This window comes from Corythoichthys intestinalis, chromosome 1, assembly GCF_030265065.1.
Source record: "Corythoichthys intestinalis isolate RoL2023-P3 chromosome 1, ASM3026506v1, whole genome shotgun sequence".
NCBI lineage: Eukaryota > Metazoa > Chordata > Actinopteri > Syngnathiformes > Syngnathidae > Corythoichthys > Corythoichthys intestinalis.
In genome coordinates this window covers 13,535,084-13,561,545 of record NC_080395.1, presented here as the reverse complement: position 1 = coordinate 13,561,545, position 26,462 = coordinate 13,535,084, and the positions used below count along the sequence as shown (strand labels likewise).

The following is a 26,462-nucleotide window of genomic DNA, read 5'->3' as shown; positions in this document are numbered from 1 at the left end:
CTCATTCTTCCGACAAAATCTTTTCTCACAAAAGGAGCAGGCAAAAGGCTTCTCTCCAGACTGTGTGATAGCGTGTTTCTTTAAATTTCCTTTCTCACCGAATCATTTACCACAAGATGTGCAGACAAAAGGCTTTTCTCCAGTGTGTGTACGCTGATGCTTTTTTAAATTACAATTCAGAGAAAATCTTTTATTGCAAAGCGTGCAGGCAAAAGGCTTTTCTCCAGTGTGTATGCTTGTGTGTCTGTTTAATTCTCCCTTCTCGGTGAATCTTTTATCACAACATGTGCAGACAAAAGGCTTCTCTCCAGTGTGTTTTTTTGCATGTCTGTTTAAAGTTCTCTCGTGACAGAATCTTTGAGGACAAACTGAGCAGGGAAAAGGCTTCTCTCCAGTGTGCCATCTTGCATGTGTTTTTAAAGTTCTCTTCTGAGCAAATCTTTTACCACAAATTGAGCAGGCAAAAGGCTTTTCTCCAGTGTGTGCATGCGTGTGTCTTTCTAAGTGACACTTCTGAGAAAATCTTTTATCGCAAAGTGTGCAGGCAAAAGGGTTCTCTCTAGTGTGTGTACATGTGTGTATTGTTAACTGATGCTTGAAAGGATAGCTTTTATCGCAAATAGAGCATGCAAAAGGCTTCTCACCGGTGTGTGTATGCATGTGTCTTTTCAAGTGATGTTTCAATGAATATCTTTTATCGCAACAGGAGCAGGCAAACTGTTTCCTACCCACGCATTCTTGAGTGTCTCTTTTCAGTGATGACTTGTTTCGGGATTTTGAAGCTTGTTGGTCAAAGTCAATATCCTCCTCATCAGTGTTAAAATCAGAAGAGTGTGACGTTAAGTCGTCACTGTCCATGTTTGTTGGGAATTGGAGTTGGGCGTGTAAAAAATATTTGGTAAACATAACAAGGTCAAGAAATTCTATCAGTTTGGAAAATATTACAATGCAGAAGACTAACAAAGAAATCTTCCCTTAAACTATTTAGACAAAAACTATTGAAATTGAACAAACAAAGGACAGAAGGACAGATTCAAAGTAATTCAAATATCAATACATTTTATTTCAATGCACCTTTCAAAACTCAAAGCAACAAATAGAGGCGACAACAGCTAAATCTGAGTCAATCCAAGTAACAGGAAATAAATCATAACAAAAAAATGGCTGAAGTTTTGAGTCTGGACTTGATTTTTCAAGGAAAAAAGTTATATTTTTAGTTTCGAGGAACTATAGAGCTGGGTGGCAATGCCAACATTCAGAAGTAAAATAGCAAAAAGAAATAAGTAAATTATAGATCTCAACAGACAGGTAACGCAAATAATTCAATTAAAAAACATCAAGTATATTGGATGATTATGAAAAAGAATGACCTACAAAGTCATTTCAACAATTTTTCTCAAAGGAAACTGAATAACGAAATTAAGATGCTTTTCCCACTGTCAGCGCGTGGCAGAAATCAGAGTATTTTGTCACACACTGCAATTCAAAGGTTATATCCCAGTGTGGTTTCTTGTGTGCCATACTAAATGTCCCTTCAGAGTTCATCCTTTACCACGAGAGCAGGGAAAAAAGGCTAATTTCCAGCATGTGTTTTTGTGTGAATGTCTAACTTTGCCTTTGCAAAGTATCTTTTATCACAAAAGGAGCAGGCGAAAGGCTTCTCTTCAGTGTGTGTGAGAGTGTGTTTAAATTTCCCTTCTGGGTGAATCGTTTACCACAAGATGTGCAGACAAAAGGCTTTTCTCCAGTGTGTGTACGCTGATGCATTTTTAAATTCCAACTCACAGAAAATCTTTTTTTGCAAAGTGTGCAGGCAAAAGGCCTCTCTCCAGTGTGTACGCTTGTGTGTCTGTTTAAATTTCCCTTGTCAGTGAATTGTTTACCACAAGATGTGCAGACAAAAGGCTTTTCTCCAGTGTGTGTATGCTTATGACTTTTTAAATGAGCCTTCCAAGAAAATCTTTTACTGCAAAGTGAGCAGGCAAAAGGCTTCTCACCAATGTGTGTGTTTGCGTGTGTGTTTAATTCTCCCTTCTCAGTGAATCTTTCACCACAATGTTTGCAGACAAAAGGCTTTTCTCCAGTGTGTGTATGCTTATGACTTTCTAAATCATGCTTCTGGGAAAAACTTTTATTGCAAAATGTGCAGGCAAAAGGCTTCTCTCCAGTATGTGTTCGTTTATGCCTTTCTAAATCATTCTTCTGAGAAAATCTTTTATCGCAAAATGTGCAGGCAAAGGGCTTCTCTCCAGTGTGTGTTCTTGTGTGAATGTTTAAATTTCCCTTTTCGGTGAATCCTTTACCACAACATGTGCAGACAAAAGGCTTCTCCCCGGTGTGTGTATGCATGTGTCTATTCAAGTGATGCTTCCATGAATATCTTTTATCGCAACGTGAGCAGGCAAACTGTTTCCCACCCGCGCATTCTTGAGTGTCTCTTTTCAGTGATGACTTGTTTCGGGATTTTGAAGCTTGTTGGTTGAAATCAACATCCTCCTTATCAGTGGTAAAGTCAGAAGAGTGTGACGTTAAATCATCACTGTCCGAGAGCGGAGCTAACAGGCCGTCCGGTTGTGATGGTCCCTCTTTTGTTGTGAGGTGTGGAAATAAGTTCTCTTCCCTCTCCTCGCTTGGAGCTTCATCTTTTTCAATCTTCACAGTGAAATTCATTGGAAACTTGGGGATTCCATTAGCCTGTTCTTCTTTAATGCTGGGGGTGTCTGGCTCCGCCTCCTGTTTGATGTACGGCATGTCCCACTCCTGTTTAACGTGGAGGGGATCGTGCTTCTTAGGTTGAAGCTCTTTTACAATGATGTCTGCGGGACACTGGATAACAGAAAAAAAAAATCACTATTTGCTCAAGTCGAGCTTTTGCTGCGATTTTCATGTAGCTTATTTTTTCCTGACACTAAGGCCTTGTTCATACTGACAGCCAAAATCAGATTTTTAGAAGAGATTGATGCGTGCCCGCCTAGAGAGTGCTATACATTGCTTGGGCTCGGGCAGCCACACGCTGCGACGTTGGCCGCATGTCTACTGAGAATGCGGCATTTTCAGCGTTCATTCCCCTGTTGCATCCCCGCCGGACCCAGAGCAATGTCAGCAAGCGTCCGGCGAGACTGCCTGCCGGGGCCGCAGCAGGGGAACGATGAGCCAAAACTTGCTCACGGACGGGGGCTGGCTGGTGCAGGCAATCACCCCCGCTGCCATTTGTGACATGAGTCGGGGTAGTTTTGTGGGATTTTTCATGTTCCAAAGGCGAGGAAGAGGCTTGGAAGAGCACCTCGGTTCGGGTTAGCATGTAGCTTCAGAGTCCCTGGCAGGATTATGATAAGAGCCAGACTAACTCCGGCGGGATGAAATAACATTCGGGGGGTTTAAATAGTCAGCGGTTTTGACTAAAGATATACGATATTATCAGCCGATAATGGCCATTATGACGTCACACAGATCATCCAGATTTTAAAAAATTCAACCGATAATGCAATCCGATAATTAAATTATATACTTGATTTAGCCTCCAAATGTGGCAACCGAAGAATTCATCACCCTGCCTCCTCAACCCCTCCCCTCTCTGAAGCCCCTGAGGGAGGAGGGGTTGAGGAGGCGGAGTTACACAACAACAGCTGGATTTGTGTAAAAAAAAAAAAAAAAACGAGGCTCTCGCCATCTGCAAAACATGCACTGCAGAAGTTTCACGAGGCGGAAAAAAAGCGTCCTCATTCAGCCCAAAGCGGGTGGTAAACTCCATCTAATGCTAAACACCGGCACAAAACCGATAGTCGACAAGTAACCGTCTTCCGCTGGAGCCCGCCGCTCTGGCCAGTCCTTGCAGACCGCCGCCGCCTCGCCCTAGGCGGGGCGGGTTTCTCGAGCGTTCCCCCACACCGTGCGGGATGCGAGGAACAGAGCCAGGCCCTGAATATGCCGCAGCGAGCCGGCTGGGGCGGGCGGATATACGTTGCGAACGTAGCTGCTGCCGCCACTCCGGTTCCACTCATCGAGCCAGACAGAGGCCTGGCGCGGGTGCCAATTTGGCGGCCGGACGGACTGAAGGGAACAGGTGTGAGGAGATTTTTTTTTTTACACAAGGATAAATCCAGCCACGCTGTCCTTATTTTTGGTGAACAAAACTCAGGCACACGCACAGGAATGCAAGCTCCAACTCCGGCATAATAACACTGCCGTGTATCAGCTGAGCTGCCGTAAAGCAAGTGACGTGAGTGCCGCAAACGTAAACAAAGCGCCGTACAATGGATACATGATATCTCCCTCTTTTGAGTTAATCATTTTCACAGTGTGCAACAAAGCATATAACATTAGCAATCACTTTTCAATTTAACTTATTTGTCTGCTCAGTTACAGTCACAGTAGATGATCAAAACTCATTAGCACTCATTAACACTTCTCAATTTAAAAATTGCTTTGAAATAATGTTTTGAACCATACCTATTCTTGAATAAAGAACATTTCTGACAAGTTGGTTTTAGGATTAAGTATAATAATTTTTTGCTTAAAATAAGACTGTTAAGCTTATTTTCAGCTAGCTATTTTTCTTCCAAGAAATCTGAGTGAAATACACTTGAAGCGCTGGCAGATAATTTCACTTATTTCCAATATTCACAATTAAAATTGACTAGTTTTAAGGAGGTGTGTTTTTTCAGTGTATCAATGTTATGTATGTTAGGAATGGCTTAATTTCCAAGATATTTTTGTGCAACTTAGGTATTTACCCTGTAAGTAGTTGTTGCCAAAAGTTTACCATTACACATTGTTAGACAATCTGTCATTATTTAGATGTTGAATTTACTACTTGTTCTCATTTGTTTAAAAAGAGCAATAAATTATATTTTTGCACAGTAGAATTTTCTCTTGTGTGTACTTTAAAATTTACATAAATCTTTTAATAGAATTATCGGCTTGACATTATTGGTTATCGGTTGGAATGAGGAGGAGATTATCGGTTATCGGTATCGGTTGAAAAATGCATTATCGTGCATCACTAGTTTTGACCATTATGCAGTAATTTTGCCCTGTCGCACTGAATAAATGCATTTTTAATATTTTTTTTTATTCCATTTAGCTTAAGACTTATTTGTCATCACAATACAATTTATTTGGCAATCCGGAAAAAAGTACTTCGATACAAAGAATATCCTGCAAAAAATGTTGGAGTAGAGAGATAAAACCAATGATGACATTTTGCAGTCTGTTCGAGTCATCAGTCTTGTGTTTGTTGGGGGTTGGAGTTGGGAGTGTAACAGAAATTATTTGATAATCATAAAAAGGTCAAGAAATTCTATCAGATTGGAAAATATTACAATGCAGACGACTAACAAAGAAATCTTCCCTGAAACTATTCAGACAAAAACTTTTGAAATTGAACAAACAACAACAACGGACAGAAGGACTGCTTCAAAGTAATTCAAATATCAATACATTTTATTTCAATGCGCGTTTCAATATACCTAGGGAAACTTTACAACAGAGTTTACAAAAGCTACAAATAGAGGCGACAACAGCTAAATCTAAGTAAATCCAAGTAACAGGAAATAAATCATAACAAATCTGGCTGAAGTTTTGAGTCTGGACTTGATTTTTCAAGGAACTCTATAGCTGTGTGTCAATGCCATTATTCAGAAGTAAAATAGCAAAAACAAAAGTATATTATCGATCTTAACATAGACATGCAACGCAAAAAATTCAATTAAAAACATCAAGTATATTGGATGATTATGAAAAAGAATGACTTGCAAAATCATTTCAACATTTTTTTCCAAAAGATTCTCAAAGAAAACTGAATAACGAAATTAAAATGCTTTTCCCAATGTCAGTGCGTGCCAGAAATCAGAATATTTTGTCACACACTGCAATTCAAAGGTTATTTCCAGTGTGGTTTGTTGTGTGCCATACTAAATGTCCCTTCAGAGTTAATCTTTTACCACATGGAGAGCAGGGGAAAAAGGCTTATCTCCGGCGTGTGTTTTTGTGTGAATGTCTAAATTTGCCTTTGCAAAGTATCTTTTATCACAAAGTGAGCAGGCAAAGGGCTTCTCTCCAGTGTGTCTGATAACGTGTGTCCTTAAGTTTCCCTTGTCAGCGAATCGTTTACCACAAGTTGTGCAGACAAAAGGCTTTTCTCCAGTGTGTGTACGCGTATGATTTTCTAAATGAGCCTTCCGAGAAAATCTTTTATTGCAAAGTGTGCAGGCAAAATGCTTCTCACCAATGTGCGTTCTTGCGTGTCTTTTTAAAGTTTCCTCGTGACAGAATCTTTCAGGACAAACTGAGCAGAGAAAAGGCTTCTCGCCAGTGTGTGTTCTTGCGTGTCTTTTTAAAGTTTTCTCGTGACAGAATCTTTGAGGACAAACTGAGCAGAGAAAAGGCTTCTCGCCAGTGTGTGTACGTGTGTGTCTTTCTAACTGATACTTGTCACAAAATATTTGATCACAAAATAAGCAGGGAAAAAGATTGTCTCCAGCGTGCCATCTTGTGTGTTTTTTTAAAATTCTCTTCTCAGCGAATGGTTTACCACAAGTTGTGCAGACAAAAGGCTTTTCTCCAGTGTGTGTACGCGTATGGTTTTCTAAATGAGCCTTCCGAGAAAATCTTTTATTGCAAAGTGTGCAGGCAAAATGCTTCTCACCAATGTGTGTTCTTGCGTGTCTTTTTAAAGTTTTCTCGTGACAAAATATTTGAGGATAAACTGAGCAGAGAAAAGGCTTCTCGCCAGTGTGTGTACGCTGATGCTTTTTAAAATTACAATTCAGAGAAAACCTTTTATTGCAAAATGTGCAGGCAAAAGGCTTCTCTCCAGTGTGTGTTCGCTTATGCCTTTCTAAATCGTTCTTCTGATAAAATCTTTTATCGCAAAGTGTGCAGGCAAAGGGCTTCTCTCCAGTGTGTGTTCTTATGTGACTGTTTAAATTTCCCTTTTCGGTGAATCCTTTACCACAACTTGTGCAGACAAAAGGCTTCTCCCCAGTGTGTGTCTGCATGTGTCTTTTTAACTTATGTAGCCGTGAATATCTTTTATCGCAGCATGAGCAAACGAACGGTTTCCCACCTGGGCATTCTTGAGTCTCTCTTTTTCGTGATGCCATTAGGGATTTTGAAGCTTTTTGGTCAAAGTCAACATCCTCCTCATTAGTGTCAGTCTCAGAAGAGTGTGATGTTATGCCGTCACTTTCGGAGAGCGGCGCTAACAGGCCATCCGGTTGCGATCGTCCCTCTCCTTTAATTGTGAGGTGTTGAAATAAGCTGTCACTTGAAGGTTTCACTGCTCCACTTTCTTCGCTTGGACCTTCATCTTTTTCACTCTTTACAATGACAGTCATTGGAAACTTGGGGATTCCACCTTCCTGCTCTTCTTCTTTAATGTAGGTCTCTGGCTCCGCCTCCTGTTTTATGTACGGCATCTCAGACTCTTCCTGTTTAACATGGAGGGAATTGTTCTTCTCAGGTTGAAGCCGTTTTGCAATGACGTCTGCGGGACACTGGATGGGGGAAAAAAAATTCTGAAGTCGAGCTTTTGCCGTGATTTTCATGAAGCATATTTTTTACTGACACTAAGGTCTTGTTCATACTGGCAGCCAAAATCAGATTTTTAGTCGATATAGACCGATATATTGGCTGGCTCTGCTCTGTCCGTGTCTCTCAGACATCTCTCGTCATTCAACAAAATTGTAGTAACGTACGCGTTCACATTCCCAGTAACGGTGACGGAGTTGCAAGGATAGGAAAAGTAATTAATTAGACGACTCACTATTGACATCAAATAATGCCGTTAGTAGTGCCGTTATACTCAAACGCCGTTATTTACAAAACTGGCCAACAATCGGCCCGCTTTGTCAGTGTTACATCAGTGAACCAGCGAGCACTTTTACCATCATATGAGCCTGCATACCAAGTTGCTCAGTGCAAAATAACACCACACCATAGCAAAGGAGCCGATTCTGCCTGCAGCCAAAATAAAAAATTCCCTATGTCCAATGAAACTCATTTTTCAGGCATGAAAATCACTCACCTTTCGGCGAAATTCACCGTTTTGAAGTAAAAAAAATGGTGACCTACGTGAATTGTGTAGATCCGAGGAGAACATTTTTCGGGGGGACGGGCAGAGGTCGTAAGTAGCGTTGTCAGTAACGCGTTACTTAGTAACTGATTACTTTCTTTCAGTAACGAGCAATCTAACACGTTCATATTTCCAAGCCAGTAATCTGATTAAAGTTGGTTTCCTCAGTGCCTGTGCGTTACTATTTTGTTGTTGCTTCATACTGTATGTAGAATGAAGGCTACTGTAGTCATGTATGTAGAGCATTTGAATAGTAAATACTGCTCTTGAGTTTGGGAGTGACATCACATCTCACGTTTTCTCATCGGGGAAAAAAACGGGTCACGTGTATTACTATGCTGTGTACGCGCCATCTGCCACGGCGGTCAACAACATAGCCTGGCTACCTTGTCAGAATATACCACAAACGACTGCATTTGCTCAATGGGAATACAGTCATTACTTCACATTTCTGTCCAGTAAAGATGACAAAAATATCTCAAATGGCTCAGAAAAGACTGTCAACCGCTAAAAGCTCGACATCCAATTCAACAAGGAAGCACTTTGAATTACAGCACAATGTGAAAAAATTCGAAACAAAGCCAACAGGTGACGAGACAGCCAGTACTTCTACAGTTTGTAACCAGCCTTTATAATATGTGTAATTATGTACATTTTATAGTTCGACTTTGTAATCATAGGCGGAGTTTTACATTTGTGGGACTGGGGGAGAAGCATGTTGAAGACTCAAATAAAAGTCAAAATTTAGGACACACTTCATGATTTTTGCGTTTTATATATTTTCACTACTATTGTAAATTCTCACTGAAGACATCAAAACTATGAACGAAAATGTGGAATGGCCAAAAAAAGTGAAATAACTGACAACAGGTTTTTTATTCTACATTCTTCCAAGTATCCACCTTTGAGGCGTCTCCAAACTTTTGGCCAATACTGTGTGTATGTATATATATATATATATATATATATATATATATATATATATATATATATATACACATCTTGACACTGTTCGAGTTCAATCAACTTTTCAGGTTGTTGTTGGTAGCGTTTGAAAGCTTAGATTTAAAGAAATTCTAAATATCCATATTGCCTCCTCTGGTGTAGTTTTGGCTAAGCAAAGCAAAGGATAGTCTCCAAGGTGCTAGTGACATGATCTGTTCGAAAAATGATTTTGACCCATTATGAAAACTGTATTTTGCAGGATTTTTGTTCATTTCATTAATTTTTGTTGTCTTATTGCTTTACAACCTTTATAGACAACATTTTAACAGCTACAGAGGGGCAAATAAGTATTTAGTCAACCACTAATTGTGCAAGTTCTCCCCCTTGAAAATATTAGAGAGGCCTATAATTGTCAACATGGGTAAACCTCAACCATGAGGGACAGAATTTGGGGAAAAAAAAACAGCAAATCACGTTGTTTGATTTTTAAAGAATTTATTTGCAAATCATGGTGGAAAGTAAGTATTTGGTCAATACCAAAAGTTCATCTTAATACTTTGTTATGTACCCTTTGTTGGCAATAACAAAGGACTTAGTTGCCACAGCAACCCCATCAGATACGTTAATACAAGAGCTGGGAATCTTTGGGCACCTCACGATTCGATTACGATTACGTTTCAGAGGCTCCAATTCGATTATAAAACGATTATTGACACCCCCCCCTCCTTTTTTTGTTTTGTTTTGTACATTTGTTCCAAAATTGTTCAAAAATCCTCTCAGGCTAAACCAAATTTCATTTCAGTATCAAGTTAACACATAACAAATATACAAAAATAACAGTAAATAAAATACTCCTGTCCCCATTCTGTATCAGCAGCTTTAAACTACATTCTATTAATTTAATGTTGTCAATCAACAGTTACAGTTGTTAAAATTGCTCCCGTTATTCCATAATTTCCCTTCTGTCTACTTCTGACATGTCAAAGTTTTAAAACTGTTTCATCATTTAAAGATAGATTCAAGACAAGATTTAGCCGATTTAGGAGTATTTTAGATAAAAAGTTAATTAGGTTCGCTACAAAAGAGCCTTCTAGAGAAGTCTACTGCTTTAAGATGGCGGCTGTTTACTAACGCCGGCAAGTCTAGTCTGTCATTTCGCATCTCTGTTCAATAATACATGTTCTAACACCGCCGTCTGTCATTTTGCATCTAGTTCACTAGTTTCAGTGGGAAAGGGGCATTAGAGAGATGGCTTGAGTGCGAGGGCTGAAAAAGACGGGAAAAAGTGCTGACCTGATCCAAAGGTAGCTTTTTTATCGATACCTTTTTCTTGTGCGCATCGCCTTACGCTTGTTTCTCATTCTCCTGTTTCAACAAGCTATGCTTTACCACCAAATTCTTCGTCTTTCTTATATTTAATATCCTCTGGTTGTATTACGTTTCTCTTTGACCAGTCCTGGGGTAATTTATATTGCTATTTTTGTGTAGCGATTGCAAATGCTACTCGGTGACAGCAAACGAACACTTAATTTTTTCATTACCAACAAATATTAATTCTATAAATTTATCTACACTTCACCCTTACTAAGGCTGTGGCTGTTTCTTTACAACTGAAAAGGCAAAGCTGTTAAATCTAAAGCCTATCTGTAGGCATGAACAGGCTTACTTCAAAAAGACCAAGGCCAAACATGGCTAATTTATTTAAATATCCATATTTTAGAAAAATAGGCCAACATTACTGTTGTGATATAAAAACTTTTTTTTTAGTTTAAGTTACGCTATGAATTAAGAAAAACATCAAAACGGGTTACCTCTTCGGCATTGTCATCTGTAGGACCATGGCCCCCAATAAAATGTTTACTGCATATGAAGGTGAACAGCTTCACCTAGCTGGCATTAAACTGATCTTTTGGACGTCTGCACAAGTTGATCAACAATATCGAGTGATATTCGATAGCAGGCTAACCTTTGAAAAGCAGATTAGTTCTGTTGTAAGAGCAAGTTTTTTCCAGCTCCGTCTCTAGGCCAAAGTGTAGCCTTTCTTGGTCGCCACGACCTTGAAAAAGCAATTCGCGCTTTTATAAGCTCAAGGTTGGACTACTGCAATGCACTTTATGTTGGCTTCCCCAAGTCCTCAATTTCTCGTCTGCAACTTGTTAAAATGTTGCTGCTCGGTTTTTAACAGGTAGACCTAGACGTGAGCATGTTACCCACGTGCTATCATAACTCCACTGGCTTCCAGTCCATAGAATTTATTTCAAACTTTTAATGTTTTTTATTCTATTAATGGCCAGGCTCCATCTTATTTATCACAAATTTTTTAACCTTCCGTGACTCTGGCAGGACTCTTCGTTCGACCGGCCAACTTCTTTCTTCTTTCCGAGGTCAAAACTTAAGCAGTGGGGAGACCGATCTTTTGCGGTTTCTGCCCCTAGGCTGTGGAATAGTCTTCACCCTGCAATCCGCACCGCTACGGATCTAGGTCTTTTTAAGTCTCGGTTAAAAACACACCTTTTTAGACTCGCATTTTACAGATTAGCCTGGTTTTATTTACTTTAGGGTTTTTAATGTTTTTGGATTTTATTGGTTTTATTGTTTTATTTGCTGGACTTTTATCGCGGTGCACTGTTTTTGTTTAATTTCTTTTTTCCTAATGTCATTGTACAATACTTTCCTGCCTTTTATTTATCTTGAGTCACGTTTTGTTGTAAAGCACTTTGAGGTAGAGCCTAGTTCGGGCCTAAAAAATCCAGCCCGACCCGACACGGCCCGCTGGTATTGAGGCCCGACCCGGCCCGAGCTCGATCACTTAACTAGATTTGCAGGCCCGAGCCCGAAAAACCCGATTTTTTTTTTTTTGAGTGACGCGGAAAAAACGCAGCAGCAGCAATTTATTTTCATTTCTTCGAGTTGGCAGAAAAAAAACGCAAGTTTTCTTAATGTTTAAATAATCTACATATTTTTTTGAGAATTATCAAAGCATTCACACAACGAAATAACGCTGGGAAAGTTTGTTAAACATATTTCTGAGTGTGTGGGATATTGTTCTCACATGGACGCGCCTCTCTGACAAGGAAATGAAAATGAGGGCGGCGCCTCGGCCGTGCGCAAATGGTACAGCGGGAGGACAAGAATAAAAAGCGGCCGGCGCCACGGCGTTCGTGCACACGCACAAGCAAAAGCGCAATACAGAGAGCCTGCTCTCCATTTTTTTTTTTTTTTTTTTTTATTATTGAGTGACGCGGAAAAAACGCAGCAGCAGCAATTTATTTTCATTTCTTCGAGTTGGCAGAAAAAAACGCAAGTTTTCTTAATGTTTAAATAATCTACATATTTTTTTGAGAATTATCAAAGAATTCACACAACGAAATAACGCTGGGAAAGTTTGTTAAACATATTTCTGAGTGTGTGGGATATTGTTCTCACATGGACGCGCCTCTCTGACAAGGAAATGAAAATGAGGGCGGCGCCTCGGCCGTGCGCAAATGGTACAGCGGGAGGACAAGAATAAAAAGCGGCTGGCGCCACGGCGTTCGTGCACACGCACAAGCAGAAGCGCAATACAGAGAGCCTGCTCTCCATTTTTTTTTTTTTTTTTTTTTAAATAATTTATTAGTCCGGCATGGCGGCCCGACCCGAACTGACCCGAACATGAATGCTTAAATTGTGGGCCCGACCCGGTCGGGTTCAGGCACGAAATCTAACCTCTACTTTGAGGCCTTTCAGGTTTTGTAAAGGGCTATATAAATTTGATTGATCGATCGATTCATTTTTCACATCCCCCCCCCCCCCCCCCCCTGAGTTTTTGGCTTCGGGAAACGAATGAAAACATCCTTCATATGGGGATGGTCGTAATGTCTAGAGTCGTTTGTACAAGTTCCACAGCAACAGTGTTTACTCAGCATGTTCGTTTTTAAAAAATTACCGGCACAAAACAAGCAGTATTTGCATGGGTTGAATACGAGCGCGATTCCATGTTGACCCTCTTCCGGTTTACGATGGTGACGTCATGCAGCCTTGCGGTCTAAAAATAGCATTCATGTGGTACGCTGTTCTATCACATCATGACTGGTGAAAAAAAGGCTCATAGAAAAATCACAATGTGGTAAGACATAGTCTTACCACTCTTCCGTTCGTGAATGTCAAGCTGTCAATCTGCATCGCCACCAACGTCTGCTGTGCCGAGTAAATCGTCATTTGACGCTTCAGGTTCAAACATATCGGGATTAATTTAGGGCTGCAGCTATTGATTATTTTAGTAGTCGATTAATCGATGAACTAGTTAGTTCGAATAACCGAGTAATTGGAAAAGGAACATGAAAAATCAAACGGTATTAAAAATAAATGAGGATCTATGTACAACAAAAGAACAATTGGCTAACCCCCATGGCAAAAGTCCGCTAGCTTAAATGCTATACAACGCTAACGTTTCCCCCCCCAATGCTCTAAACAAATGGTTCAGACTCATATTACCACAAAAAACGGCTAAATATACATAGAAACTAAATTATGAATGCATTAAAAAACAGCCCAAAGAAAAAGTTAGCTTTCGTTGGTCTTAACAGGGAGCAGTTGGATTCAGCCATGTGAAATGAGGCAGACCAGAGGGCAAGGTATCCACCCTAATCAATAAACTAAATGTAAACACTTTCAAAATAAAACATTAAAACGCCACTGTAATTAAACGAATACTCGAGGCAACAAAATTTAATTCAAATATTTTTTTCTTAATCGAATACTCGAGTTAATCGATTAATCGTTGCAGCACTGGATTAATTGTAGATCATTTTCCTGGGAGCCCTTGCTTACCCTAGCTTTAGAGCTGAAACGAATACTCGAGCAACTCGAGTTTGAAAACTGATCCGAGTAATTTTATTCACCTCGACAAATTGTTTAATTTTGCTCTAAGCATCACATTTTGCCCGGACTACTTTTTAATGCGGGACAACGCGCTGATCTCACATGCGTAGAGGAAGAAGCAATAAAATAAAAATACCCTACTGCAGCCGGCAGCCGCTACAAACTACTCCGACATTGCTAAAAGCTAGCCCGCATGATGCCACGCAGAGCATGCTACGGTGGTAGCAGGTAGCGTCTGAATCGTCTCATAGATATCACGTGAATGTTGAACTAGATGCGAAATGACAGAGTCAGCGGCTTTTGTAAACAGCCGCCATCTTAAAGCAGTAAACCTCTCAGCGCTAATAAATATGATTAACATTACTGTCACTCGCTTACATAACGTTAGCCCTGCGGAGGGCTAGGTTTCTATTAATTTTGACCACTGTCGATACGTGGCTAACGTGTCTTACATACAGGCTTTATTTAATTTGTGAAAACATAGCGCTATAGAGTGATGAGGGTGTAAAATAAAAACTTAATAATGCTAACTGTCAATTTTAGCTCAGTAGTCATTGCAAGATAAAACACCAAGTAGGAATGGTCCCTAATGTGCTCCAATACAACAGGTATCATACTGAAGCGTTGACAAAGAGTCACCCGCTTCGTTAGGTTGCAATTATTTATTTTTTGGGAACTTGTTGAACAACCAACACACAACTGCTGTCTGCCATAGCCAATGCACCTGCCAGAACGACAACAACAACAGGAAGGCACGTTTCTCGCTCTCCCGCACCTTCCTCACCTCCGCACGTCACGCGGTGCATTCAGGAATGCATACAAATATCCCCGCCATATTATAACCTGATATGTTACAATACATTTATTTTGAAAACTGCAAAAACTCAAAATCCTATCAGGATTTAGATTAATTCAAAACTTAACTACAACTTAAAAATAGCTTGACACAAATGGAAAATAAACTGAAACACGAGGGAAAAACACCTAACTTTTAAGTGATGTGTGTTATCAACCGTAATGGCATTTTTAGGTAAGAAATAAGATTTTTTTAATAATAAGATCTACAGTAGAAGTTTTTTTGGAGTGAAAGCAGTGAATTAGTCTTTTTTTTTTTTTTTTTTTAATTCTAGTCACTTCTGAGATGCAATTGTTGGCTGTTTTCAACAATGTGCACAAAAATAAAGACGTTGATTGACTGAAAATGTTTCAATATTAGATGAAATGTCTTGTTTTCTCATGTATATGTAAAATTGCTCTATACCTAAAGGAATGTTTTATCCGATTACCTGATTAATCGATAGAATTTTCAGTCGATTACTCGCTTACTAAAATAGTCGATAGCTGCAGCCCTTCTTAGCTTCATGAAAGAGCGATCCTGATTGGCTACTTTCGGTGGAAATAGCACTGATATCGCTGCTGCTGCTATGCTCGCGATGGATAAAGTCTGCTATGTCTTCCGTTCTCTTCAGGAAATTACGTCACACTTCCGGGTTTGGGAAGGGACTATTAAATGAGTGCTAAATCTAAAAAGAAAAAGAAAAAAAACGCAAATTATCCTCGCAGTTACGCGTCAAAAATGACATGGTTGTTTTGACGAACTCGTCCAAAGTTTATATTCATAAAATCACACCCCAATCCGAAAAGCTCTTCAACTGCCCTAAGAACCCTTAGATGCAGATACAGTAAATAGACTTTATTAAATGCATCTTAAATCAACTCTTTCTCAGACATTGATGATGAAAAATGGAATTGTTAACTCATTGGCTGCCATTGAAGGCCATAGAATTCCAGTCCGTGTTTAGTGGGTGGGATGGCAGCAAATGAACAAAACTGCCACCCTCCCAGAACTCAAATGGATTATATACAGCGGTTCACATAAGTGGTCCGCATGCGTACTGGACGTAGACAAACGCGCTGGCCCTCAACGGCTTCCATACGCTTTTGCGTACCGATGGCTGACCACTGTATTTGCGGCGGACACGAGAAAATAACTTCTCAAAATGTTGAAGAGGCAGGCCACACTGAGTAATTACTTCCGTGTTCCCCCACCCCCGTCAAAAGAGACAGACGACAGAGACGTCACCGGAGCTATCGAAAAAAAGGACTTTTGCTGAAAAGTGGCTACAGGAGGTACCATGGCAGGAAGCAAATGATGCTCGCACGGAAATGCGGTACAAAATGTGCTGTGAGAATCCCAATATCGCCGATAAGAGCAGCGCATTTTATGTAGGGTCAAAGAATTTCAGCCATCCAAACTTTGAAAAGCACGAAAAAAAAACAGTATGTGGCAATTAAGCAAACTATCGATGTCAAACAGGACCCCACTCGCCCTATGGACAAGTGGCGGAATAAAGGTAATGAACAGCGACATGCACTGACAAACCTGTTTTTGCTCGCATTTTACAAAGCTAAACATGCACGTTCAATGAGGTCTTATGAGGAGGACATCCCACTTTTAAAAAGGCTTGCAGTTAATGTGGGAGCTGCATAATGCCCTTTATTTTGAATTGGTGCTTTTTATTTCTTTACATTTCACTTCAAAGTAATGGCAATTTTGTTGTGCCAGTTGATGTTAATCAAGCATTAATTGTTAATATAATTAATTAAAGATAACTGGCTCTAAGTAAAGCTTGTCATAAATTTATCGCATCAGGCGGGTCGGCTCTCAAGCTCAATGAGGACCAAGTCACATCTTCAGGTCCTCCTCTGAGAACCTGGACAAAAAAAGTATGTGCACCCCTGATTATAAATCTACTTGTGATAAATACATTGAAATTCAGATCATAAAGATGAAAATAGCTTGTTATTCATTTTAGTACAATATCCCAGAACTATTTCTGGACCCATGTATCGATAATTGTTGTATCACCATATCGTGAGATGATAGTCATCGTGAGCCTAGTATCGCAATTCAGATTTGGGAATTTTGCCCTTCAGTAACAAAAAGTGATCCCCGTCACATCCAAACAAGTCTGATATTGCATAAAAGTAAAACTAATGTCGTGATCTTACCGTCATTTTCTTTTGTTTGTCAGTTGCTCGTCGTTGCCCGGACTTCCTTGCTTAATCTTCCACGTCTCTACTCTTCAACTTGATGTTTGGGATTGCGTTGGCCTTCAGTCAGTAGCATTTTGTCGCATCTTTAAGACAGGTCGAGAAGCGTATTATACAATTAGTGTTAACCGAGCGACCCCCACCCCTGAAAACAAAATTTACAAGTCGGAATTGGCATTTAGCTAAAGCAATCGAAATGAGTTCACGTGTCTTAGCTATCGAGCTAAGCTAAACATAACGAAGTTATGTAAGCCTGGGAAGCTTTAACATAAAGCCAAACGACTTCCACGAAGCTTTAAGACTTTTCAGTCCACTAAATCCTCACTTAGGTTCTTACCCGATGAGAATGCTTCGAAGGAGCTCGTTTGGGTTGCAGGAAATAAGAAAGTAATGCAAGTACCGGATGAGTACACAAATGTTGCCAGCGTTACGTCAAGTGACCCGGAAGTGGAAATGTTCAGGCACTGAAACCTCAGTGTAATGTTTGAAGCGTTTGGAACCAAAACTACTTAACATCACTGGTCTCAAAGATTATTGAATAAATATAATAAACATATCCGAATTTAGGTCATAACTATCACTAACTCAATTATGAAGGCTCAATACTTTATCCGTAAAGCTATACGTTGAAAGTTTCGTCTGTATCCAACTTACTCAGGGAACAAAATAATGAACTAGCTTCATCTTAACGCGGTTTAGCTTTTCTCGCTAGCATGAGCCCTAATGATTCAAAGTGTACGAAAGAAGAATACAAGAAGAACTAGGCCTGCAAGCAGGACTGAACGGGCCCTCGCAATCTAGCGCAACTCGGACGTCACGCAACTCGGACTGTGTGCAGGTCAGGGTGTTGGCAGATGCTCCTCTCTAATCATCTCATTAGAACATAACATGCTCGAAAGTCGCCTATTTACATTCCCACACCCAAGAGATAAAAACCCCTATTGGAGAGAGTACTACAAAAAAGGAGCCACTACTGAGCTGTGCAGCCAAGCCCTTATTCAAAACCAAAATTAATCTTCTAACTGGGCCAATTCGACGAAGTGTGCCAAATATTGTGGCTATATAAGCTGCCTGAGTCTTTGAAAAAAAATATTTCCTTTAAATGGCGAATAAAGGGTCGTCACGGCAACAGACAGAGACACGTGGACATGGGCTGTAAATAAGTATTACAATAGGTCTTCAAATTACAATGACCAACCTGAAAAGAACTGGACATGTATTGGAAAAACGAGTGACTTTCTATTGCCACTAGTTGGCGCTGTAGGGTTGATGCAAATGATCTCTACAAGGCCCTTCAGGGTATGACTCTCAACAAGCACGGGAAGTTTGGCGCAGATATGTTGTATATCTGCCGAGTTATGACTGTTCAAAGTTTTTGGAGAGAAAAATTGTTGACAGTCATTTTCACTTTCCTGTTTGGACCCCTCCGCTTCAACGAAACTTCAATATTTTTCATCAGGCACCTGAAGACAGGTCTTAAGCCTTCCCTTATGCAGGTTTGAGGTCAACAGATTTTTTTTCCTTGGAGGAGGAACCTGTCTCGTAAAAAAAGGCATTTCCTGTTCTCACTAGGGGGCGCTAGGCCTAATGGGTAATATTTCAATGCACTCGTGTTAAGGGTGGGATGTCGCACATACATGCCAGATATGAAAAAGATGGAACGTTGTGTGAAGGAACTATTAGTCATTTACTGAATTTGTCATTTTGCCGAAAAAATGGCCGACTTTGGCACCCCGCCCAGGTCAGGCCCGTGAATGAAAACACACCATTTTGATAACTTAAGATTTCATATGCCTCATGAACAGTCTCGCCAATTTTGAGAATGATCAAACTAATTCCCTAGGTGCCAAGGTGTAAAATGTGCACACTGTAAATCGATAAAAATTTCACATTCAATCCAAAATACCCGATTTCCTGTTGGGTTTGGAATATGCATGCAAGAGACTTTTTGGAGCAGTTTTGTACAAGGTATCGACTCTCCGAATTTCATCCCTCTACGTTGAAAAAACCTAAATGGAGAGGCCTTTTTGAAAATTTCAAGGGGGCGCCACTGAGCCATTTTGTTACATGTTTTCGTAACGTTGCAAGATTATTGAACGTTATGCAAAGCCACATGTATGTCCAAATTTTTGTGAGTTTTCGTGCATGTTCAAGCCTCCAAATGTAAACTCCTACTGTGAACCGATAAAAATTTCACATTCGATCCAAAATACCCGATTTCCTGTTGGATTTGGAATACGGGTGCAAGAGACTTTTTGGAGCAGTTTTGCACAAGGTATCGACTCCCCAAATTTCATCACTCTCTGTTAAAAAAACCTAATAGGAAACGCCTTTTTGAAAAATTCAAGGGGGCGCCACTGAGGCATTTTGCTACATTTTTTCGTAACATTGCAAGATTATCGAACGTTATCTAAAGCCGCATGTATGTGCAAATTTGTACAAGTTTTTGTGCATATTCAAGCCTCCAAATGTAAACTCCTACTGTGAACCCATGAAAATTTCACATTCGATCCAAAATACCCGATTTCCTGTTGGATTTGGAATATGGGTGCAAGAGACTTTTTGGATCAGTTTTGCATAAGGTATCTACTCCCCAAATTTCCTTGCTCTATGTTGAAAAAACCCAATAGGAAAGGCCTTTTTTAAAACTTCTTTCTGTCGCCACTAGTTGGCACTGTAGAGTTGATGCAAATGACCCCTACAAGAACCTTCAGGGTATGACTCTCAACAAACACGGGAAGTTTGGCGCAGATATGTTGTATATCTGCCGAGTTATGACTGTTCAAAGTTTTTTGCGTGACAAATTGTTGACGTTCATTTTCACTTTCCTGTTTGGACCCCTCCGCCTCAACGAAACCTCAATATTTTTCATCAGGCACCTGAACACAGGTCTTAAGGCTCCCCTGATGCAGGTTTGAGGTCAACAGATTTTTTTCCCTTGGAGGAGGAACCTGTCTCGTAAAAAAAGGCATTTCCTGTTCTCACTAGGGGGCGCTAGACCTAATGGGTAATATTTCAATGCACTCGTGTTAAGGGTGGGATACCACACATACATGCCAAATATGAAAAAGATTGAACGTTGTGTCAAGGAACTATAAGTCATTTACTGAATTTGTCATTTTGCCGAAAAAATGGTCGACTTTGGCACCACGCCCAGGTCAGACCCGTGAATGAAAACGCACCATTTTCAAAACTTAAGATTTCATATGTCTCCTGAACAGTCTCACCAATTTTGAAGATGATCCAACTAACTCCCTCGGCGAAAAGGTCTCAAATGTGCACCCTGTAAATCGATAAAAATTTCATATTTGATCCAAAATAACCGATTTCCTGTTGGGTTTGGAATATGCGTGTAAATGCTTTTTTGGAGCGGTTTTGGACAAGGTATAGACCCCCCAAATTTCATTGCTCTACGCTGACAGACCCTAATGTTATAGGCCAATTTTAAAATTTCAAGGGGGCGCCACTGAGCCATTTTGTTATATTTTTTTGCAACGTTGCAAAATTATCGAAATTTACAATTTTCCGGACGTATGTGCAAATTTTGGTGACTTTTCGTGCATGTTCAGGCCTCCAAATTGGCCGTTTTCATTTGCCCTGAAAAAAAAAATAAAATAATAAAATAAAAAAAAAAATAATCCTTTGCAAAACAATAGGGCCTTCGCACGCTTAGTGCTCGGGCCCTAACTACTGTACTGTCCATCGAGGCAAACAGAAGGAACGGCCAGGAGAGGTCACTGTTGAGAAGACGACTCCACTCAAAGCAGGTTGTTTCACATGACTGATAAATAAAATATCATTGCTTCTATTACTGGTTAGTTCGAATAATCGAGTAATCGGATGAGGAAAATTTAATGTGTTGCAGAATAAATTTTAGGCTTGCTAAGATTGCACAAAAGAGCATTAAATGCGAACACAAAATAAAATTCCCAAATGTTTCTTCAAATTATACGGAATTGCACATTCATTTCACAAGAGCAATAAATGCATTTTAAAAAATACCTGAGCTTTGCCACAAACGGTATTGAAAAAAATTAATAAATGAAGATCTAAGAACAATTGGCTAACTTGAATACCAAACGTCCGCTAGCTTAAATGCTGTACAATGCTAACGTTTATTTGTTTATTCTATGCAAAATTCTTACCTATATATCTACTGTAAAATACCTACAAACTAAATTAAGAAGGCATAAAAAATACATAGAAGTTCACGTTTGTCTTAACAGGGAGCAGCTGGTTTCAGTCATGGTACATGTCATATTCGCTGTTGCCACTGGAGAGCCGTGTATTCAGTCAAAGTCAATAAAACCCAATTCAAAAACTTTCAAGACCATTACAACATCACACAAATTAAACGAATACTTGAAGCAGCAATATTTGATTCGAAGCTTTTTCCTAATCGAATTACTCGAGTTAATAAATCGTTGCAGCAAAGTCAAATGTCAACTGTCAGTCAAATGTCAACATTTAGAAGTAAAATAGCAAAAAGCAGAAAACAGTTTGTAAGTTGTGGAACAAAAGCAGAACAACAGAAAGAGTTGTACCACAATTTATTAAATTTTTTAAAAAAAATCTGAATATTGGATAGGTCTGAAAAAGACAGGACCTGCAAACTCATTTCAACAACTTTTTCAAAAGAGGCTGAAGGGAAACTGAAAAAGGAAATTGAAATGGTTTTTCCACTGTCAATGTGTGGCAGGAATTAGAATATTTTGTCACACACTGCAAACTTTTTCCTCAGTGTGACGGCTTCTTGCGTGCGATACTAAATTTCCTTTCTGAGTGAATCTTTTACCACAAAGTGAGCAGGCAAAAGGTTTATTTCCAGTGTGTCTTCTTGTGTGTATCTTTAAAGTTAACTTCATAGCAAATCTTTTGCCACAACATGTGCAGACAAAAGGCTTTTCCTTCGTGTGTGTACGCTGATGAATTTCTAAATTAGCCTTTTGAGAAAATCTTTTCTCGCAAAGCGTGCAAGCGAAAGGCTTCTCTCCACTGTGTGTGCTTGTGTGTCTGCTTAAACTTGACTTCTCGGTAAATGTTTTACCACAACATGTGCAGGCATAAGGCTTCTCACCGGTGTGTGTACGCGTGTGTTTTTTTAAGCTTTGTTTCCAAGAAAATGTTTTTTCACAAAGTGTGCAGGGAAAAGGTTTCTCACCGGTGTGTTTTCTTGCGTGCCTGATTAAATCTTCTTTCCCTGTGAATCGTTTATCACAAAATGTGCAGACAAAAGGCTTCTCCCCGGTGTGCGTATGCATGTGCCTTTTTAAGTGATGCTTCCAAGAAAATCTTTTATCGCAATGTGAGCAGGCAAACTGTTTCCCACCTACACATGTTTTTGCGTCTCTATTCAAAGCTGACTTTTTAAAGGATTTCCGAAACTTTGGGTCAAAGTCAACATCCTCCTCATCAGTTGTAAAGTCAGACGATTGTGACGTTACGTCGTTGCTGTCCGAGAGCGGAGCTAACAGGCCTTCCAGTTGCGATTGTCCCTCTCCTTTTGTTGTCAGGTGTTGAAATGAGCTGCCGCTCGAAGGTTTGGCTGCTCTGCGCTCTTCGCTTGGACCTTCCTCTTCACTCTTCACACTGACAGTTATTGGAAACGTGGTTATTTCATCTTCTTGTTTTTCTTCTTTTATGTAAAGAGTTTCTGGCTCTGCCTCCTGTTTGATGTGCGGCATCTCCAACTCCTCCTCCTGTTTAACGTGGAGGGGATCGTGCTTCTCCGGGTGAAGATCTTTCGTAGTGACGTCTGCGGGATACACGGGGGTGGGGGAATTTGAAGTCACGTGATTTGCTAAAGTCAAGCTTTTGCCATGATTTTCATGTTGCATATTCTTACTGACACTCAGAACTCAGCTGTAGATACATTAAATTGACTTTACAGTGATCCCTCCTTTTTCACGGTTAACGGGGACCAGAACCTGCCGCTAGAGATGTCCCGATCGATCGGGATGCCGATCACGTCATTTTCCAAGTATCTGAATCGGCAAAAAAAATATTGGACATGCCTTTTTTTAATATACAGTATATATATTTTTTAATTAAATCGTTTTTTAATTGTATTTAACGTTACGGACATAATATGTTACACTCATCCAGAGTCTTTAGTTTCGGCTTAAGGAAGGGTTATCAAATTTATCCCGTTAACGGCAGTAATTAATTTTTTTAAAAAATTATCACGTTAAAATATTTAACGCAATTAACGCATGCGCTGCAAGACCCACTCACGCATTGGCGCGTTCAACCTGTAATGGCGCCGTTTTACCTATATATAGAGCTAAAAAGCAGCGTAAAATGAGTAGAGTGAATTTTGGCAGCCTTTGGAGCCTTTTTTTAATTGGCTAAAGCCTTACAATCCCTCTCCCTACGATTAGGAATATCATGGGAAGCAATGTGGGGAAGAAAGGTAGTAATTGTTCTTTTACTTAACACCCTATGTTATTTCCCAGCGCAGAGAAGATATATCAATTGGTACCACTACGCACAGTCATGGTTGCACTTCCCATCATGCATATGGGCAGCACAGTTAAATGGCTACAGTATAATTTACTGAAAGCTCAACAAATACACTAGATGGCAATATTTAGTCACAATATACAAAGTCACATTTATCCTGTAAGAATTAAAAGTCTTTCTATCCGTGGATCCCTCTCACAGAAAGAATGTTAATAATGTAAATGCCATCTTGAGGATTTATTGTCATGATAAACAATTACAGTACTTATGTACTGTATGTTGAATCTATATATTCGTCCGAGTTTTATTCATTTTTTTCTTAATGCATTGCCAAAATGTATATGATAGGGGAAAATTATCGGGGATGATTGGAATTGAATCGGGAGCACAAAAAAAACCCAATCGGATCGGGAAATATCGGGATCGGCAGATACTCAAACTAAAATGATCGGGACTGGATCAGGAGCAAAAAAACATGATCGGAACAACCCTACCTGCCGCTATAAGTGAAAAATCACAAAGTCGTGCCCCCTATTTTTTTTTTCAATGTATTAAATCAGATCTATCATTGGAAAGAGATACATATAAAACATTTTTTTTAACCTCTTTTCCCAAAGTATAATTTCATAAAAATGCTTGTCTTTATTAAACATATAAAACATTTTTTTAAACCTCTTTTCCCAAAGTATAATTTCATAAAAATGCTTGTCTTTATTAAATGCTTCATTGAGTGTCAACTCAAATCCGCTCCAGCTGCTCACTTACACACAATGACCTGCCATAGCAACTGTTTACCAAGTTAAACGATGATTGACGCATGAGGCGCTTTGAAGGTGGAGTCTCTGGCAAGATCAAAGCTTAACCGTCTGTCAATCATTGTTTACTTTAATAAGCAACTCCAGTTCACTCTCTGACGAACACAGAGCAGGGAGAGGGAGGGAGAGAGCGAGCGCGAGACAGCGCGATCGGCTCGGGACAGCTCATCTGTATTTATTTAAAAAAATATTTAATTGAAAAAAAATCCGTGAAAGACTGAGGGCGCGGTGAGAACTGGGAAGGTGATGCTCATTTTTGGAGCGAACATTTTCTTTTGTCTGTTTATTTTGTTGACATTGTTGACAACCTTAAGACTCAAAGTGCGTACGACAGGATAAAAAAAAGCTTAAATAGCATTATTATGTGAATTAGAATCATATTTTGAGACGATTTGACTATATACAACAATTTTGCAAAGCACAGATGACGAGAAATTAAGTCTTTTAATCCGCCTTTTAGCCACGCCTACCATTATAGGGCTCTAGCGTCCCCAACAGGTGGATGACGTCGGCAGGGTAATGGTTTCATCTGATTTACAATTCAGCCCATTGAGGGAGAATTATTCAGAACGAGGAAAACGCGACAAAGAGAGCCGCAAAATGTCATTCTTTCAGTCTCTCTACTCCAATATTTCTACAGCATATTCTTTTTATCCAAGTATTTTCCCCAATTGCTAAATAAATGGTAGGGTCATAACAAATAAGTCTTGTGCTAAATGGAATATGAAATAATAAAAATGCATTTATTCAGTGCGACATGGCAAAATTACTCCATAATGGTCAAAACTGTCGACTTCACCTTTACTATTCGCACCTCCCGAACGATATTTTATGCCACCGTAGTTAGTCAGGCTTTTGTCATTTCCCTGCCCCGAATGTAAACAAACCAAGAGGCGTGACAGCTAGCCGATATGCTAACCCGAACCGAGTGACGTCTCTCTTATTTTCGCTTTTCGAAGCAAAAAAATCACACAAAAATAGCTTGGACCATATCACACGGTGGCAGGGTTGTCAATTGTTCTCGCTGATCGGCAAACCGCCCGGCGGCGAGCAACTTACAGCTCTTTGCCCTGCTACGGACAGGGGAGCTCGACGGGGAAGCAGCTGGAGAGCACCGCCAGACAAACTGGCCGACGTCGGAGGAGCGCGTAGCTGCCACATGGTCAACACGAACATGGCGCATAATATTGCTTTACTACATGGCGAAGACATAAACAGAGAGCAGTTTGCAGTTGTTTTGCTGCTAACATGGAGGGATATGTCTGAGGAGAACTTCTCTACATGTCAGTCCATGATCAAATGTAAGTAAATAGTCTTTTATTTAAAGAAAGTTTGTAATGTTTACTTTGTAATCACTGTATTCGTGGCTATTTTAACACAATGTTGCAATTTCTGATGGGGTTGAACATTTGACAGAACACCGGGCACACGAAGAGGGCAATAAGCCGAGTATAGTGCTCTCCTGGTGGGGTGTGTGCGACAAGCCGCCGATCGTTGGCCGGTGGACAATCAGCCTCAAAATGCAATCGACCTCCGTATTAAAACGTGTGCCATGATCCCAGTATTTGACATAATACAAAATACGATGTTTACTCACTTCCTCGTAAGTCCAATGGTCCCACAGTAGTAGGGCTTGTTTCTCAGAATTTAAATTTGTGTCTTTGATTATATGCTTACTATACTACTATACTTTTTTTTTTTTTTTTTTTTTTTTTTTTTACAAAACTGAATTTTCTATCCAGACGGAGGAGGCACACTTAAAATATTGTACAGTGATTAGGTATCTTTGAATTTACTTCGAGTATTTTTTTCTTTTCTGGAAATCAAAATATGGTCACCCATTCTTAAAGACAAGTCGAGAAGCCTCTTTATACAGTTAAATGTCATCACTTTAATGTTAACCGAATTACCCCTCTTAAAACAAACTTCACAAATCGGAAGTGGCGTTAAGCAAAACAATCATAATGCGTTGACATGTCTTGGCTAGCGAGCTAAGCTAAACAAAACGAAGTTAAGGGAGCTTCAACATAAAGCCAAACGACTTTCTCAAAGCTTTAAGATTGGACGTTTTAGTTCCATATAACGCTTACTTGGGTACTTACCCGATGAGAATGATTTGAGGGATCTCGTTTGGTTTGAAGGGAACATGAAAGAACTGCAAGTCCCGTATGAATACGCAGATGTTGCTACGTAAAGTGAACCGGAAGTAGAAACGTTCAGGCGGTGAAACTTCAGCGTAATGTGTTGAAGCC

General features: G+C 39.8%; 2 protein-coding genes across 5 annotated transcripts; both read right to left on the bottom strand.

Moving 5' to 3' along the window:
• Positions 1 to 1,089: 1,089 nt before the first annotated feature.
• LOC130917663 (gastrula zinc finger protein XlCGF8.2DB-like) lies at positions 1,090 to 17,582 on the bottom strand. 4 transcript variants are annotated; one of them, XM_057839309.1, is made up of 4 exons: positions 17,271 to 17,580; positions 16,892 to 17,019; positions 7,067 to 7,496; positions 1,090 to 2,826 (listed from the first exon to the last, which is right to left on the bottom strand). In XM_057839309.1, the coding sequence occupies exon 4, from the start codon at positions 2,749 to 2,751 to the stop codon at positions 1,606 to 1,608; it is 1,146 nt and encodes a 381-aa protein (XP_057695292.1). In that variant the 5' UTR covers positions 2,752 to 2,826; positions 7,067 to 7,496; positions 16,892 to 17,019; positions 17,271 to 17,580; the 3' UTR covers positions 1,090 to 1,605. The 4 variants fall into 4 exon arrangements, with proteins under 4 accessions (XP_057695292.1, XP_057695283.1, XP_057695299.1 ...); XM_057839316.1 differs by having other exon boundaries at positions 1,096 to 2,826; positions 17,271 to 17,544; XM_057839300.1 differs by lacking the exon at positions 7,067 to 7,496 and having other exon boundaries at positions 17,271 to 17,582.
• A 3,877-nt stretch (positions 17,583 to 21,459) lies between these two features.
• On the bottom strand, positions 21,460 to 26,435 carry LOC130917794 (gastrula zinc finger protein XlCGF8.2DB-like). The gene is made up of 2 exons (XM_057839496.1): positions 26,313 to 26,435; positions 21,460 to 22,688 (listed from the first exon to the last, which is right to left on the bottom strand). Exons 1-2 carry the CDS (start codon positions 26,356 to 26,358, stop codon positions 21,649 to 21,651), a joined length of 1,086 nt encoding a protein of 361 aa, XP_057695479.1. The 5' UTR covers positions 26,359 to 26,435; the 3' UTR covers positions 21,460 to 21,648.
• Positions 26,436 to 26,462: the final 27 nt, after the last annotated feature.